The 15,698-nt window shown below is 52.4% G+C and overlaps 1 protein-coding gene across 2 annotated transcripts in view; it reads left to right on the forward strand.

Moving 5' to 3' along the window:
• Window positions 1–15,698, forward strand: part of PCNX2 (pecanex 2) — a 143,630-nt gene that overhangs the window by 17,330 nt on the left and 110,602 nt on the right. For both annotated transcript variants that reach the window (XM_084757682.1, XM_084757683.1), the window contains exons 6-8: window positions 5,214–5,361; window positions 6,135–6,280; window positions 8,825–8,921. In XM_084757682.1, the coding sequence (XP_084613808.1) occupies window positions 5,214–5,361; window positions 6,135–6,280; window positions 8,825–8,921 (391 nt within the window). The remainder of the gene's footprint in view (window positions 1–5,213; window positions 5,362–6,134; window positions 6,281–8,824; window positions 8,922–15,698) is intronic.

Genomic DNA, 15,698 nt, shown 5'->3' on the forward strand with positions numbered 1-15,698 from the left:
AAGGCCCTGCTATCACAGAGGGGAGTAAGCAAGGCCCTGCTATCACAGAGGGGAGTAAGCAAGGGCCCTGCTGTCACAGAGGGGAGTAAGCAAGGGCCCTGCTATCACAGAGGGGAGTAAGCAAGGGCCCTGCTATCACAGAGGGGAGTAAGCAAGGGCCCTGCTATCACAGAGAGGAGTAAGCAAGGCCCTGCTATCACAGAGGGGAGTAAGCAAGGCCCTGCTATCACAGAGAGGAGTAAGCAAGGCCCTGCTATCACAGAGGGGAGTAAGCAAGGCCCTGCTATCACAGAGGGGAGTAAGCAAGGGCCCTGCTATCCTAACGTTCGTATTCTAAACATCATAGAAAAGGAACGTTGTCTGTCTGTTGACAACTTTGGCAGCAGATGTTAAAGATGCTGGTGATGCTCGCAGACGGATGGAGCCAAGCTCCAGCCAGGCTCCAGGCTGCCTTTTCTTCTTCTGTCTCAGTGTTCCCTCTGTCTTTCTGTTCCGCCTCAGCAATGGCACTAGACCGTATCTCCTTCAAAAAAGCGGTGGGCCAAAGCAAGTCTTGTGCCCGGAGGCTGTTAGCATCAGAGAGGCTTCAGTGGCACTCAAGCCTCTTGAGATTTACCACAGCTGTGTGGTATTCTGTCTCTCAAAAATCACTGGCTACTGTCACCTGAATGTTCAGCTCCAAAGTGGGTAGACAGGACAATGCGACTGTGAGGTGACATCGGAGGTCTGGGGTGGCATCTCTTCTACCTGTAGTCCTGACTGACAGGAGAGTACAGCTTGGATCTGATTGGAGTGAGGATGGAGCTTCTAGCTCTCCTTAGGATGTCTTGCATCAGCTGGGCTCTGTGAGGAAGGGCAGCGAATGCTCCTCAGCCCTCACATCACCCTCCACCTCAAGGCTGTGGCAAATGATCCACTACTCAAAGCCTCGCCCCGAGTGTGGTGGTGCATGCTCATCGTCCTGGCTCTGGGGAGGCTGGGGCGGGAAGACTGCGCCCAGCCTCAGCTGTGTGTTGAGACCCTGCCTAGAATCCCAATAGAGATAAAGTAAATAAAGATACCCACAGCCACCAGCTCAGAACAAGCAAAGGTTTCCTCAGGGCAAGGGGGTCAGCTGGTCTGGGTAGCAACCTAAAGCCTGGAGGGCTGTACACAGTTCCTTGGTGAGGATGGGGGGTTGGGGGTGGGACCAGGGGACAGGGGGGTGGGGGTTTGGGGGGGCAGGTTCTTGTCTAACCTGCATAGAAACAGTTGGCTGGGGAAGATGGCCATGGGCTGCCTCGTGTTTATTGCTTAGGGCTTAGAGTTTGGCTTTCTTTGCTTGGAAATATAAAAACAGGGACAGAGATGCGGATGCTCTGTTACTGAGAGGCCTTGCTCATGTGGAGCTAAATGCCACAGAGTACAGGATGGCTTTCTGGGCTGTTTGCTCACAGTGCCTGCCGTCTAACAAGCTAATTCTCCCACGGTGAGTCTGCGCCTGGGCTGGGGCTGAAGGTGATGTGTGGGTTGCCAGCTGCTTTAGCTTTTGACTAGAGATCTGTTTGCATATTAACTGATCATCAATCTTCTCCTTGCCTGGTCTCTTAGCTTCTTGAAATTTCTATAAAACCATATCCTAAATGTGCTACACAGATACTAGTTGGACAGTTATTTCTGGCATAGGTGTGCGATTTTCCTCGGGAAGGCATGAACGGATGTCTGTAAATTTCAGACAGGGCAGCAAGGACAGACCAAAGAGACCTTTCACCCCAGCCTAGCTTAGTGACCCACTGAGTCTGTCTCTGTCGCTGATGGGAGCAAGGATGATCCAACAGCAGCTGCCCTGTCACAAAGCCCTTCCACCACCTCTACTTGTTTCTTGCACAACTTTCATGTTGTATGACAGGTTGGGGACTCTCCTCCAGGAGACTGCCAATTGGAAAATGTCCCCCAGGCACTAATTTTCCTGGAAACCCTAGGGAGGAGCCTTGTGGAGCTTGTAAGCCTCCCTCAGGTGTGAGCAGCGTCCATCCTAGAGAAAGTGTTTCCATTCTGAAGAAATCTCTGCACCTCGGGGAAGTGAAGCCCTTTGGGTGACCTAGGAGATTATCGAGTGGCATTTGAGGGGTTAACCTTTAAAGTAAATGTGATAGAAGGAGTGGTGGTGGCTTGGGTGAAAATGGCCCCGTAGGTCAATAGTGACACTAGTAAGAGGTGTGGCCTTGCTGGAGGAAGTGTGTCACTGGGTTGGGGAGGGCTTTGGGGTTTCAGAAGCCCAAGGTAGGCCATGTGGCTCTCTCTCTTCCTGCTGATCCGGATGTAGAACCATCAGCTCCTTCTCCAGCACCGTGTCTGCCTGTGCACCACCATGCTTCCCGCCGTGATGATAATGGACTAAAACTCTGCACTGTAAGCCAGCCCAATTAAATGTTTCCCTTTGTAAGAGCTGCTGTGGCCATGGTGTCTCTTCACAGCGACAGAAACGCTAATTAAGACAGGGTATCTTTAGTATTGGCTCATCTTATGAAAAATGTCTCAGTTCTAGGAAAATAACAACTTCAGTGTGTTCTGGTGTCAATCACGAGGATTAAGAGAGCCTGGGGAGGTGGCCCCCATACTGACCTGAGGAATGTCCACATTAAGGAAGAAGAGCAGATTGACGCAGAGCAGGCAGTGTGGCGTGGGAGCTGCCGTTCGCCTCCGTGTCTCCCTGTGTCTATGAGAAAGGACATGGCAAGGTTATTTCTTCTGGTGTCATGCTTCGGCCTGACAGACTGTCAAATTAAATTTAAGCTTTTTTTGTGCCAGAGACACTTGACACTGACATGATTGAAATGCTTGGTGTCGGGGCCCACTCAGAAGTCGTCAATCTCCTCCAGTGACTGGGAAAAAGCCAAGGAGAGTCTGCTGTGGTGGCATGGCTGACATCGTTGGACATGTCACCACAGTCTCAGTCGGTGTGTGTGTGTGTGTGTGTGTGTGTGTGTGTGTGTGTGTGTGTGTGCTCTGTTCACACGCACACGTGTGTAGGCAAGAGGTAGATGTCTCGTCTTTCTCTATTGCTTTGTTCCTTGTCTTTTGAGATAGAATCGCTCATTGAACCTGGAGCTCACTAACCAATTCAGCTAGGCCAGCAAACTTCAGGGACCTGCCCGTCTCCACCGCCAGAACTGATGTCTAGGATGTGTGCCACTTCGTTTGGCTGTTTTGGTGCATTCTGAGGTCAGACTGAGCACCCTGTGCTCAGCAGCACCTTGTCCACTGGACCACGTCCCTTGCCCCTCAACAACACGTCTTGAAAGGCCTTGTAGGTTCAGATCTTCTGCTCCTGATTCAGGTCCGGGCTGATACACCTCAGGGTTGGCAGTTTTCACAGACAATAGTGACACTTTTGGCTCCTGTGTCCACACACAGGCCAGCCATGCTCTTCAGTTCACATAGTGGCAAAAGCCAAGACCCTTAGTCTCGACCGCTGTCTGAAGGAGATCTGTATCTGCTGATTTCTGAAGAGTTTTTCACCTTGAGGTAGCCCCAGCAAAGGGTGAGTGTGGGCCCTGCTGCACCTTCCATGGCACTAAGCCGAGAGCTCAAAGTCTGTGATGGGGAAGTGTCTGCCTTCCCGGGGGTGGGGGGATGGGGGAGTGGGGGGGCTCTCTGCCTTCAGCTAGAAGATTGACAGGTGGAGAAGGAGTGAATGGAGCGACTAGTGAGATTTTAAAATGGTCAGTGGGATCAGAAACAGGTTGTCATGGTCGTCTTCTCATTTTCAATCTGAGGCTGAGCATGGATGTGTTAGGACCTTTCTGGGCATGGGTGGTGGGTGGGGAGGGATTCCAACAGCTACGGTAGTGTGCCCCATCAAGAGAGCCTCTCAGTCCCTAGGCAGAGCGGATGCCTGAGCGACTGTAGATGCCTGAGCGGCTGTAGGTGCCTGAGCAGCTGTAGGTGCCTGAGGGGCTGTAGATGCCTGAGCGGCTGTAGGTGCCTGAGCGGCTGTAGGTGCCTGAGCGGCTGTAGGTGCCTGAGCGGCTGTAGATGCCTGAACAGCTATAGGTGCCTGAGCGGCTATAGGTGCCTGAGCGGCTGTAGGTGCCTGAACAGCTGTAGATGCCTGAACAGCTATAGGTGCCTGAGCGGCTGTAGGTGCCTGAACGGCTGTAGATGCCTGAACGGCTGTAGGTGCCTGAGCGGCTGTAGGTGCCTGAGCGGCTGTAGGTGCCTGAGCGGCTGTAGGTGCCTGAACAGCTGTAGATGCCTGAACAGCTATAGGTGCCTGAGCGGCTGTAGGTGCCTGAACGGCTGTAGATGCCTGAATGGCTGTAGGTGCCTGAGCAGCTGTAGGTGCCTGAACGGCTGTAGGTGCCTGAACGGCTGTAGGTGCCTGAGCGGCTGTAGGTGCCTGAACGGCTGTAGATGCCTGAACGGCTATAGGTGCCTGAGCAGCTGTAGGTGCCTGAGCGGCTGTAGGTGCCTGAACGGCTGTAGGTGCCTGAGCGGCTGTAGGTGCCTGAGCGGCTGTAGGTGCCTGAGCGGCTGTAGGTGCCTGAGCGGCTGTAGGTGCCTGAACGGCTGTAGGTGCCTGAACGGCTGTAGGTGCCTGAGCGGCTGTAGGTGCCTGAGCGGCTGTAGGTGCCTGAACGGCTGTAGGTGCCTGAGCGGCTGTAGGTGCCTGAGCGGCTGTAGGTGCCTGAACGGCTGTAGGTGCCTGAACGGCTGTAGGTGCCTGAGCGGCTGTAGGTGCCTGAGTGGCTGTAGATGCCTGAACAACTTGTCCCAAATGTGTATGCGTCTGTGTTTCAAATGTATCTATAGACTTTCATCCTTAGTAAACTTAGAAACTTGCATTTCCTCCTTCCTCTCTCCTCCCCTCCCTCCTTTCTCTCTCTGTCATTTATACAGAATCTCACTCTATAGACCAAACTAGCCTCAACTCCTGGGGATCCTCCTGCCTCAGCCTCCTGAGTGTTAAGATTATAGGTGTACACTACCACACCCAGATTGTTTGGAGTTTTGTTGTTTGCTTGATTTTAAGGAAGAGTCTCACTCTGTAGCCCCGCTGGGCTGGAACTCACAGCTATCCTCCTGCCTCAGCCTCACACCTACTGGGATCATTAGTCTAACTACCTGGCCCGAGTCTTCATTTTTTTCTTCTTTCAGGGCTGTTAGTTTATTCCTGAGCACTATCGTGGATGGTCCTGGTTCTTGTTAACATGGAAAGCTGTATCTTCCAGGTCACGCCTCTCCAGGGAGCAAGGAGGAAACTGTAGAGACTGAAAAGCCCAGTGGACGTGATCCCAAGCCAGGGAAACCAGACTTGCCAAGCCAAGACCACGCAAACTCCAGCCCGGTGTTCACACAGCCTGCCAAGACCACAGCGCTGTAAGGAGGACTTGGTGGCTTAGCACTGTGCACTGTGTGCTGTGTGCTGTGTGCTGGGCACTGTGCGCTGTGTGCTGTGCGCTGTGTGCTGTGTGCTGGGCGCTGTGCCCTGTGTCCTGGGCGCTAGGCGCTGGGCACTGTGAGGGGTCTCTCCCACCAGATGCTTTGTGAATGATGTGGTATGTGTGTGTGTGGTGTGTGTGTGTGGTGTGTGTGTGGTGAACATTTTCTCAGTAGCTCTCCATCTCTCACTAAGCTTGGAGCTTGCTGGTTTGGCTCAGGCCCTCCCACTTGCAGCAGGGGGAGCACGTTACCACACAGCTGTCTCCCCAGCCCTTTCCCACCTGTCTTAGTTAGCGTCATTATTGCTGTGATAAAAACACCACGGCCAAAAGCAACTCGGGGAAGAAAGGGGTTATTTCACTCCCAGTTCCATACACCAGCTCATCACCACAGCAAGTCGGGGCAGGGACCTGGGGACAGAATCTGACGCAGAAGCCACAGCAGCGGGTGCTGCTTTCCCCCTAGCTTGGCATGGCTTGCTCAGCCTGCTTTCTCATAGAGCTGAGGACCATCTTCAGCCCCGGCCTGGGCTGGGCCCTCTCCCCCACCAATCGCTAATTGAGAAAATGCCCTACATATCTGCCTACAGCCAGACCTTATGGAGGCGTTTTCCTTAGCTGAAGCTCCCTCATCTCTGATGCGTCCAGCTTGTGTCACGCTGACATAAAACTAGCCAGTAAGCCATCCTTGAAGCCTTCGTGTGTTTTAAGGTTTCAGGGCAGCAGGCAACGGCAGATCATCTACAGAGTGACTTCCCAACAAGACAGCTCGGTGCTGCAGGTCATCAGTGGGCCAGAAACGTCTGTGCAGGAGGAGATGTCCCTGGACGCCATGCACGTCTTCATCGATGAGCACGGTGAGTCCTAAGGCACGCCCACGGGGCAAGGGGCAGGGTGGTCGTGGCTTTCTTGGGGCTCTGCGTGGCCCGCAGTCCAAGTGTTGAGAGTGTAACAGGCAGGTGGCCCTGGGGTTGCCTCATAAGGTTCTTGGGAGTCTGCTTCTCCTTCCTGCTCTGGCTGCGCTACCCTTTGTGTCTTGTTTCCAAGGAGAAATTTTCAGGCAACCCTTAGATCTAGCGTCTGACTTTTGTTCTTTTTTGGGGGGGGGTTCTGGTTTTTTACGAGACGGGGTTTCTCTGTGTAGTCCTGGCTATCCTGGACTCGCTTTGTAGACCAGGCTGGTCTCTCATTCACATCAGTCCACCTGCCTCTGCCTCCCGAGTGCTGGGATTAAAGGCATGTGCCACCATGCCTGGCACGGACTTTCGCTCTTTTAAAACATTTTACTCTTTTGACACAAGGTTTTATGTAGTTCAGGCTAGCTTCCATCTAACTACACAGCTCGGACTGAACTGCTGACGCTCCAGCCCCAGTCCTGAGTGCTGCATGACTGGTGCGTGTGACCGTGCCTGGTTTATGTGGCCCCGGGATGGAAGCCAGGGGCTCTGTGCACACTAGGCAAGCGGTCCACCCCCCCCCCGCCCCCCAGCCACATCCCTGGGCCCCGTTCTGTTCTCTCTAAACACCCAACCCTTCGCTTCCATATGCACTGTTACACTAGTTGTTTCTTGTCTTACAGCAGTCTGCTAATGATGTTCTCCCTCCCGCGCAGAGACTTCAGCAGGGCACGTGCCCAGTGCCCAATAAATATTTATTAGATACTCATTAAACATCGGATCCTCATAGCTTTCCCTGATGCCTTCATATAAAAATGATTTATAGTAGTTATGTAAGAAATCACCAGTCAGATGGTTGAATCAGAGTCCCAAAGACAACCCCGGTGGGCCCTGGCTAACTTCCCTTAAAAGTTTTTTAAATTTGTTTTTTGTTCAGTATACAAAGTAGCAGGTTCCTTGTGGGGTTTTCCCACAGGTTTACTTTGGGTCAGCTCTCCCGGGTCTTCCTGCCCCCGTCCCGTGTGACCCCTCCCATCCACTTCCCTCCCTCTTTGAAACCACCTGTTCCATTACCCTCCCCCTCCCCTGATGCCTCTTTCCCTTCCTCTCCTGGCCGCTTTCTAGTTTCTTGGCCTTTCCATGCACCCACTCCAACATAAACACAGATATATACAGATTGAGAATGAGCAGCTAGGTCGTGCCCGTGAGAAGGAATGTGCTGTGTGTCTGTCTGCAGGGCTCCCGTCCATTGTCAGTCCCTGAGTACTCGGACGGATGCTGAGTTCTGTGTCCTTATCCAGCTCATGGACCCTGTGGGCTGCAGTGCTAAGAACAGCCTTCCTGTTAGCAGAAGGCTGGGAGCTGGAGACACAGTTCAGTGGTAGAGCACATGCTTATTGTGTGTAACACACACACACACACACACACACACACACACACACACACACTCACACACACACACACACTCCAGAAAACAAATGAATCCTGAGAGCCACCTTGGCTTTATTTTGCTAAGGGCCACTTGGCAGGTCTCTCTGACAGGAAGTTAGCTGCATTTCCTGGGGCCCAGGGGGAAGGTGTTCCTTGGGACTAGGAGGTTGCATTAGGCCAGGAGCTGACTCACAGCTCAGTACCCGGGACCCTCCACTCTGCAAATGAGTTCCACCCTGCCTTTTCCTGCTCTCCAGCCTGACACCCAGTCAAGAGCACACTTGGCTCACCTTCGTTGAGGCAGCCTGGCCCCTGTGGCCTCCATGTAAGCTGCATGTCTAGCGAGCCTCTTTTTACATGTGCTACCCATGTGCATGTGTGCACACAGAGACCACGTGCTGCAGCCTTTCTCCAGTCCTGCTGGCATAGGGGCGGAACAGAGGTGGGGATGAAGTAAAGGGCTGGGAATGTGTCTGTCTTGGGGTGCGATGAGCTGGGGCTGGATGCCCAGCACCACTTAATGACACCTTTAATCCTAGCACTCAGGAGTCAAGGCAGGAAGATCAGGAGTTCAAGGGTGTCATGGCTACACAGTGAGTTCTGCCAGCCTGAGCTACATAGTGAGTTCTGTGCCAGCCTGGGCTACCTGAGGAAGACTACTAGGTGTGGTAGCCCATGCCTGAAATCCCAATAGAAGGCTGAGGCAGGAGGATTGATAGTTGGAGGCCAGCCTGGGCACCATAGGGAGAGAGAATGAAATGGAAAGAGTAGAAGGTAAAGAAGAGCAGGAAACAGGCATTAACCAAGTGACAAACAGAACAACCCCGGTAAGCAGGTCACAGGCAGTGATGTAGTGAGCATGTGGGGTCACCAGGTGGGGCTGTACAACACTTTTCTTAGTGACTTTCTTTAAATGCCATTTTCCTTTGCTAAATAACTTCTGCTTCAAGTCTCACCCAGAGCAAAACAAACCCAGTCACTCTACAGTCAGCCCGACGGGGCTCCCTTTAGCCTGAAGACGTGCCTCCCAGCCAGTGGGGTGATCCTTTATGTTCAAATCTCATGGCTTCGCAGGGGAGATCCGGTCCTGTTACTTAAAATCTGGAAACCAGAAAGAAGGTCCCTCCATGCAGCGCCCTCCCCCGAACCTGGACTGCGTCTCTCACGCCAGGTGAGTGGGCTTGGCCTCCAGGTCTGGGTGTCGGGACAGTGCTGGGACCCACAGGCTCCCCCGAACAGAGCTGGGGGTAGAGCAAAGGCGTCTCTCCGTGGCGCTCACTCGAGGCAGAGCTTTGTGGGAAATGACAATATGACATTATAGGAAATTCAGCGGAACCACTTTTGTGGCGTGGCCCTGGTGGAAGATGATCAGGACACGTAGGTGGAGACAGGGAAGGGATCTGGCTGGAAGGAAACTGAGCCAGAGGCTCGAGAGCTCTGCTCTCTAGAGGACGGTGCAGCACGCACCGCAGGGCGCACTGGGAATGTGGGTGCTTCTCATTCACGGGGCCCGCTCGCTCTGCAAGTGGATGGCCTAGGTGTCTCTTCGGTTCTGTTGAAAGCATGTTGAGCAGCTCCCCGTTCCTCGTTCCCTTGCTGCTGAATCGGCTTGCACAGCTGGACAGCGTGCCGCCCCGCAGTGCACGGGGCCAGCTGATCAGCTCACCAGCTGTGAGATAGGTCCGAGGTTCCCTGGCCTTAGAGATTCTCTGTGGCAAGCCCAATGGGTTGCTTGCTGTAAACGTGGAGGTGAATTTGTTTTGTGCGGCGTATCAAGAACTTCATGTGTGTTTGAAGAGCCACAGACCGTTGTGGTGTAACTGGCATGTCGTGGGCTTCCTGCATGGCGATCATAAATGGTGCTTTAAGAACCTGGGAATGTGACTCCAGTGGCAGGACTGAGTTGAAGCCCTCCACTCACCTCGGTGCCACATAAGCAAAGCACGGTGGCACAGGACTGCCAGCCTGGCCCTCGGGAGGTGATGGGGGCATGAGGGTCCTAAGTTCAAGGTCATCCTCAGCTGCAGAGCAGGGCTGAGTCTTGTCTGAGCTACGTGAGATCTGGTCAGGGACCTTCAACAAAGGACGTCATTTTTCTCGTCGCGCACACCAGCCTCTAGAGTGTTCTCTCATTAATGCTACAACCCCGGCACCAGTTCTCACCTGATCAAAAGTGTCAGTGCCCGGTGTCCGTGTCTGGAGGTCTTTCCTCCCGACACCCCGTCCTTCCTGCTCTGCTCCGATGCGTTCTACTTAAGCAAAGTCGGTCCTGCAGGGACAGAGTCTGCGTTCACCTCAGGTACCAGTGTGTGCACCCCCAAAGCAGCTTCCCCAGCCAGAGATAAGCCGCATCTCTGAGCAGAGACACCCAAGGAAAGATGTGCCTCTTCCACTCAGCTCAGACATTAGCACGAGCCATGGCTGCACTTTGTGAGCGCCATCATCTGGGATGGCAGTTTTCTCAGACGACGCCTTCAGTCGCAGGAAAACACAGGGCTGGGATCTGTCACATCCTCTTCCTAGAGGCAGGCTGGCATGCTCTTATGCTAAATTCAGAACAAACAAAAGCCTTATTTCATCCCAGGGTAAAGTCAGGAGCTTTGCTTTTGTTTCTTCTGAATAAGTATACTCTACTCTCTTCTCAGGTCAGTACGGAGCTGGTTTACCAGTAACATCAGCGTTCTGCATCTTGACAATTATCTATGATAGCTGTATTTTCAGTTTTGAGTGTGTGTTTATTTTTTACTGTTTTTTAAAAAATTCTCTTTGTGTGTATGGGTGTTTTGCCTGTGTGTGTGTGTGTGTGTGTGTGTGTGTGTGTGTGTGTGTGTGTGTGTACCATATGTGTGTAGTCCCCTTGGTAACCAGAAGGGGGTGTCGAATCTCCTGGCACTGGAGTCACAGAAAGTTGTGTGCTATCACCTAGGAACTTGGAATTGAACCTCCGGTCTCCTTCAGTGCTCTTAATTTCTGAGCCATTGTTCAAAGCCCATAGTTGAGTTTATTAAGTAGATAGAAAGCAAAGGTAAAAGAAGAAATAGGAAGAGGTAGAGAGGCACCTCTGGATGGTAGCCTCCACTACCTTAACTGGATGATAGCCTCCGCTAACTGGATGGTAGCCTCCACTACCTTAACTGGATGATAGCCTCCGCTAACTGGATGGTAGCCTCCACTACCTTAACTGGATGATAGCCTCCGCTAACTGGATGGTAGCCTCCACTACCTTAACTGGATGATAGCCTCCGCTAACTGGATGGTAGCCTCCACTACCTTAACTGGATGGTAGCCTCCACTACCTTAACTGGATGGTAGCCTCCGCTAATTGGATAATAGCCTCCGCTAACTGGATGGTAGCCTCCACTAACATCACTTCCTTTGTGGCTGTTCTCAATGACACAGAGTTTTCACTCTCTTCTTTCTCATCACAGAGTCAAGAGAGCAGTCCTACCCACATGCACCTGGGTCTGAGGTGATGTGTGTATGGGACAATTGTGTTTGCAGAGCTGGTTCCTCAGTGAGCTCAGACAGCATGTGACAGCTGGCCAACATTACATTTATTATAGTCACATATTCTGAGCCTTGAAAAACTCAACCCAGGGACCAGAGGCGTGGCTCCACGGTTACGAACGCTTGCTGCCCTTGCAGAGGACATAAGTTCAGTTCTCAGAAGTCACCTGTAACTTCAGCTCCACAGCATCCACCCTCTCTTCTGGTCTCTGTGGGGACCTGTACACACATGGCGCACATACAGACAAGCAAGAACACATACATACACACAAATGAAAATGAAACTTACAAACAAAGCCATAAATGGTGCACACGTGGGTGAGAAGGGTGGTGGAGTGTGGGGTGTGCACACATGTTAGCGAGTGGTGCCCACACATGTTAGCAAGTGGTGCCCACACACTTGCCTTCTCTCTTTATTAAATCTCCCCCCGCCCCTCCAAGTTTGTTTCCTTTTATTTGCTCTGCACTGCCCCTCCAGACCAGAGTTCTTTGATGATGTGACTTTGGGGGCTGCGTCTCAGGATCTCAGGCTTGATAGGCAAGTGCTCTACAGGTGACCATACCCCCAGTCGCTCACCTGCGGTAGGCAGGTGTCCTATGACAGGGCAACACCCTTTCATCTCACTGGTAGATTCTAGGCAGTGCTCTGCCTCTGAGCCACTTCCAGCTCCTCACTAGAGGATTCTGGCTTGAGCTACACCCAAACCTTCACTGGTAGATCCCTGCCGCTGGCGAGCCTCGCTTCTGTCCCTGGATGGTATTCGTGTGTGAGCACATGGGGGAAGGGTGGCATCTCCAATCATTGTCTCTAACACTAACAGTGAAGGATGACCTCTCACCCAGCCAGAGCAATGACAGCTGCTGGGGGCTTTGCCAATAGGAAGAGCCAGATGGCTCCCACTTTCCATTGCATCCCAGCATGCCCTGAGTCCTTGTCAAGCAACATGGTAGCCCGTGGCCCTGAGAGTTATGAACACATTTGAATACAGAAGGAATGGGACTTCTGTTTATCAGTGAGAGACTACTGCAAACCGAAACCTGCAGCCCGACTCTCTCAGAACCTTGTAGTAGACATCAGAGCAGAGCTTCCAGCTCTGTGTTCTCTGAAGGAAGCAGTTCTCCATCAATAAGAAAGCTGACAGGGGAAGCAGCTGATGTAGAGACCCGGACCTGCTCCCGCTTGGTCTCCAGCTGCTCTTGACAGAAGCAGAACTCTTACCTCAGACTTAACGTGGGTTCAAATCTCAACACCTGAGTTGGTTTTGTTTCATATTTCTTACTCATTAATTTGTAAAAATTTGCATTACATGTTTTATTTACTTATTTGCGGGTATGTGTTTTGTCATACTGCACCTATGTGGAGGTCAAAGGATAATTTCTCTCTTTCCACCACGTGGGTCCTAGGGAGCAAACTTTTAGTGGCCACCAGACTTAGTGGCCACCAGACTTAGTGGCCATCAGTCTTAGTGGCCACCAGACTTAGTGGCCACCAGTCTTAGTGGCCACCAGACTTAGTGGCCATCAGTCTTAGTGGCCATCAGACTTAGTGGCCACCAGTCTTAGTGGCCACCAGACTTAGTGGCCATCAGACTTAGTGGCCATCAGTCTTAGTGGCCACCAGACTTGGTGACTGCCAGTCTTAGTGGCCATCAGACTTAGTGGCCATCAGTCTTAGTGGCCATCAGACTTAGTGGCCATCAGTCTTAGTGGCCATCAGACTTAGTGGCCATCAGTCTTAGTGGCCACCAGACTTGGTGACTGCCAGTCTTAGTGGCCATCAGACTTAGTGGCCATCAGACTTAGTGGCCATCAGACTTAGTGGCCATCAGTCTTAGTGGCCATCAGACTTAGTGGCCATCATTAGTGGCCAACAGACTTAGTGGCCAACAGACTTAGTGGCATGTACCTTTACTCACTGAGCTGTCTTGCAGTTCCTCATCAGCTTTTTGTCCCCTAAGTTGAGAAAAGCAATGAGTAAATGTACTGGCTTACTTTAAAAAGTAAAGTTGGGCTGGGGGAGCTAGCTCCATTGTTGAAATACTTTCTGCACAAAGTGACCTAGAATCCACATAAAATACCCAGGTGCAGTGTAGCGCTCTTGTAATCTAATCACTGTGCCATGGAAATGGGTGGATCCCCAAAACTCACTGTCTGTCAACCCAGCTTAGCCAGCACCCTGGGCCAATGAGAAGAGCTTTCAAAGCAAGGTGGGCAGTGCCTGACAGGTAACACCCAAGGGCATGCGTGCAGATATACGCACACACACACATGCACACACACATGTACACACACACACACACACACACACACATGTGCACCGGAGGCCACTCAGCCGTGTCAGGTGTGTGCTGCTTCTGGGTAGAAAAGGTGGACAAGGTTTACTGTTATTGTTCAGGCAGCCAGCCCCTGGCACCTGTCCAGGAGGAAGCTGAGTCCCAGCAGGGGCCACTCTGCCTGTTGGTGACGTGAGCAGCTAAGGACATGGTGTCCCCTGGCAGCCTGCGCTCCAACGCTTGGTACCTAGAGCAGCTTTGGGGTTTATATTTAATCCTCTGTCTCTAGCTCTTAAGGCCATTAAGTTCCGGTCCTCCAACCACAGCAAATACAAATGCTGACTCTCAGGTTGGAAGGGAGGCTGGTTGGCTCTCTAAGCTCTTCCCTATGGAAGAGACTGAAAAAAAGAAAATCCTCTCCTCTACAGTGGCCTCCGTGGCTGGGAGCACCTCCAACTAGCTTGTTAAGCTGCTGGATCCCATTACTGGCAGGAAGGTGACCCTTAGCCATTGTAAGACCAGTTGTCACGTGACTATTTTATGTCCCAGATGCTCTGCTCTGAATGGAGACTTGTGAGCCCTGCAACTTCCATGTCTCTTTGGGGATTCTTGGAGGAAGCTGAGACAGGAAGTTCATTTCCCTTCCTGGCCCCAAAAGTACTGTGAGAACCAGCACACCTCCTCCCCTCACCCCCACCCCTGCCCCACCCCCCACACTCCCCCACCCCCGCCTTTCGCAAAGCACCTTGGCCACACCTTTGGGGCCTTTGGGAAGGGTATCTGAAACCTGAATCTCATAGTTCCCAAGGGCTGATGGAAACGCTGCCTGCTGGTGACCCCCCCTTCACGTTTAACTGACCAGAACACAGGGTTGATTTACTAGTTCAGAGCCCAAAGCGAGCTGGCTTGCCTGAGAACCGGCCTGGAAGTAGGTCATCAGCCCAGGAAATGGAGGAAGTTGCCTGGAAAGTGAACGAATGTTCAGAATCAAAATGGTTCACTGCACAGTGGGCATCCACGGTTCCTGTCCAGGCTCTGTAACTAAAGTCCCACCTCTACCCTGCCATGTGTATGTATGTGTGTGTGTGTGTGCGTGTGCGTGTGCGTGTGAGAGAGACAGAGAGACAGAGACAGATAGACAGAGACACAGACAGAGAGGCACAGACAGAGACAGAGACAGACAGACACAGTCTCTCCCTGGCCTGCAGCTCTCCGAGCGGCTGGCTGGCTGGTGAACCCCAGGAGCCCTCTTGTCTCTGCCTCTTCAGTGCAGGGATTACAAAAGCACTATGTATGTTCTGGGGATCAAAAGCCCTGGTCCCCACACTCGAGGGCCCAGCACTTCATTGACTGAGCTATCTATCTCTCCAGCCCTCGTTTGACTTTGGAGACATGCAGCCCAGGCTGGTCTTGGACTTTGAATCCTCCTGCCTCTGTTTCTAGATTCTGGCCTGACAGGCATGCGCCACTAAGCCAGAATATGAACTTTTATTCTTTGTTCAATGAAGATTTCTATTTTATGTTGTCTATAAAGTTCCTGAGTAATATATTGGTGTCTCCCTGTGAAAGACCCAAGCCTGGGGGCATTAGCAGAGCTCTCATACCACCCCCCCCCCCCCGGAGCCATCCGCCTTGTTTTCTTGGGGTTTTGTTTTGTTTTTTGAGACAAGGCCTCTCGCTAGGACCTGGGCCTCACCACATAGGCTGAGCGTGCTGGCCAGGGTGTGCCAAGGACCCCCATTCTCCACGTCCCCAGTGCTGAGGTTACAAGAGCGTACCCCACTCCTGATGTTGTTACGCAGGCTCACATGCCTGTGCGGCCAGCGCTTTGTAGACTGAGCCATCTCTGCAGCCCACAGCCATGGTGTGCCTGGGTCCCAGAGAAGGCAAGCAGTCAGACAGTTCCAGAGAAGCAAAGACCTTGAGCTTGGAAGAACAGGATGAGGTAGGGTGCTGCGGTTGGACTGACAGTGAGAGGTGGGCCTCCCCCTTGCGAACCCAATCAACTGCGCTTTGCACAGCACACCTCAACTCTTTGGGGCTACTTAACCTCAGGCTCAGAGCTGTGTGGCTATTGATTTGAATGAGAGATGTGTGCTTGCTGCATCAGAGTTAAAGACTTGAAAACTCTGTCTTTGGTCACATAGAGGGCCAGGTGATGGTCCTGG

This window comes from Acomys minous, assembly GCF_964271855.1.
Source record: "Acomys minous genome assembly, chromosome: 14".
NCBI lineage: Eukaryota > Metazoa > Chordata > Mammalia > Rodentia > Muridae > Acomys > Acomys minous.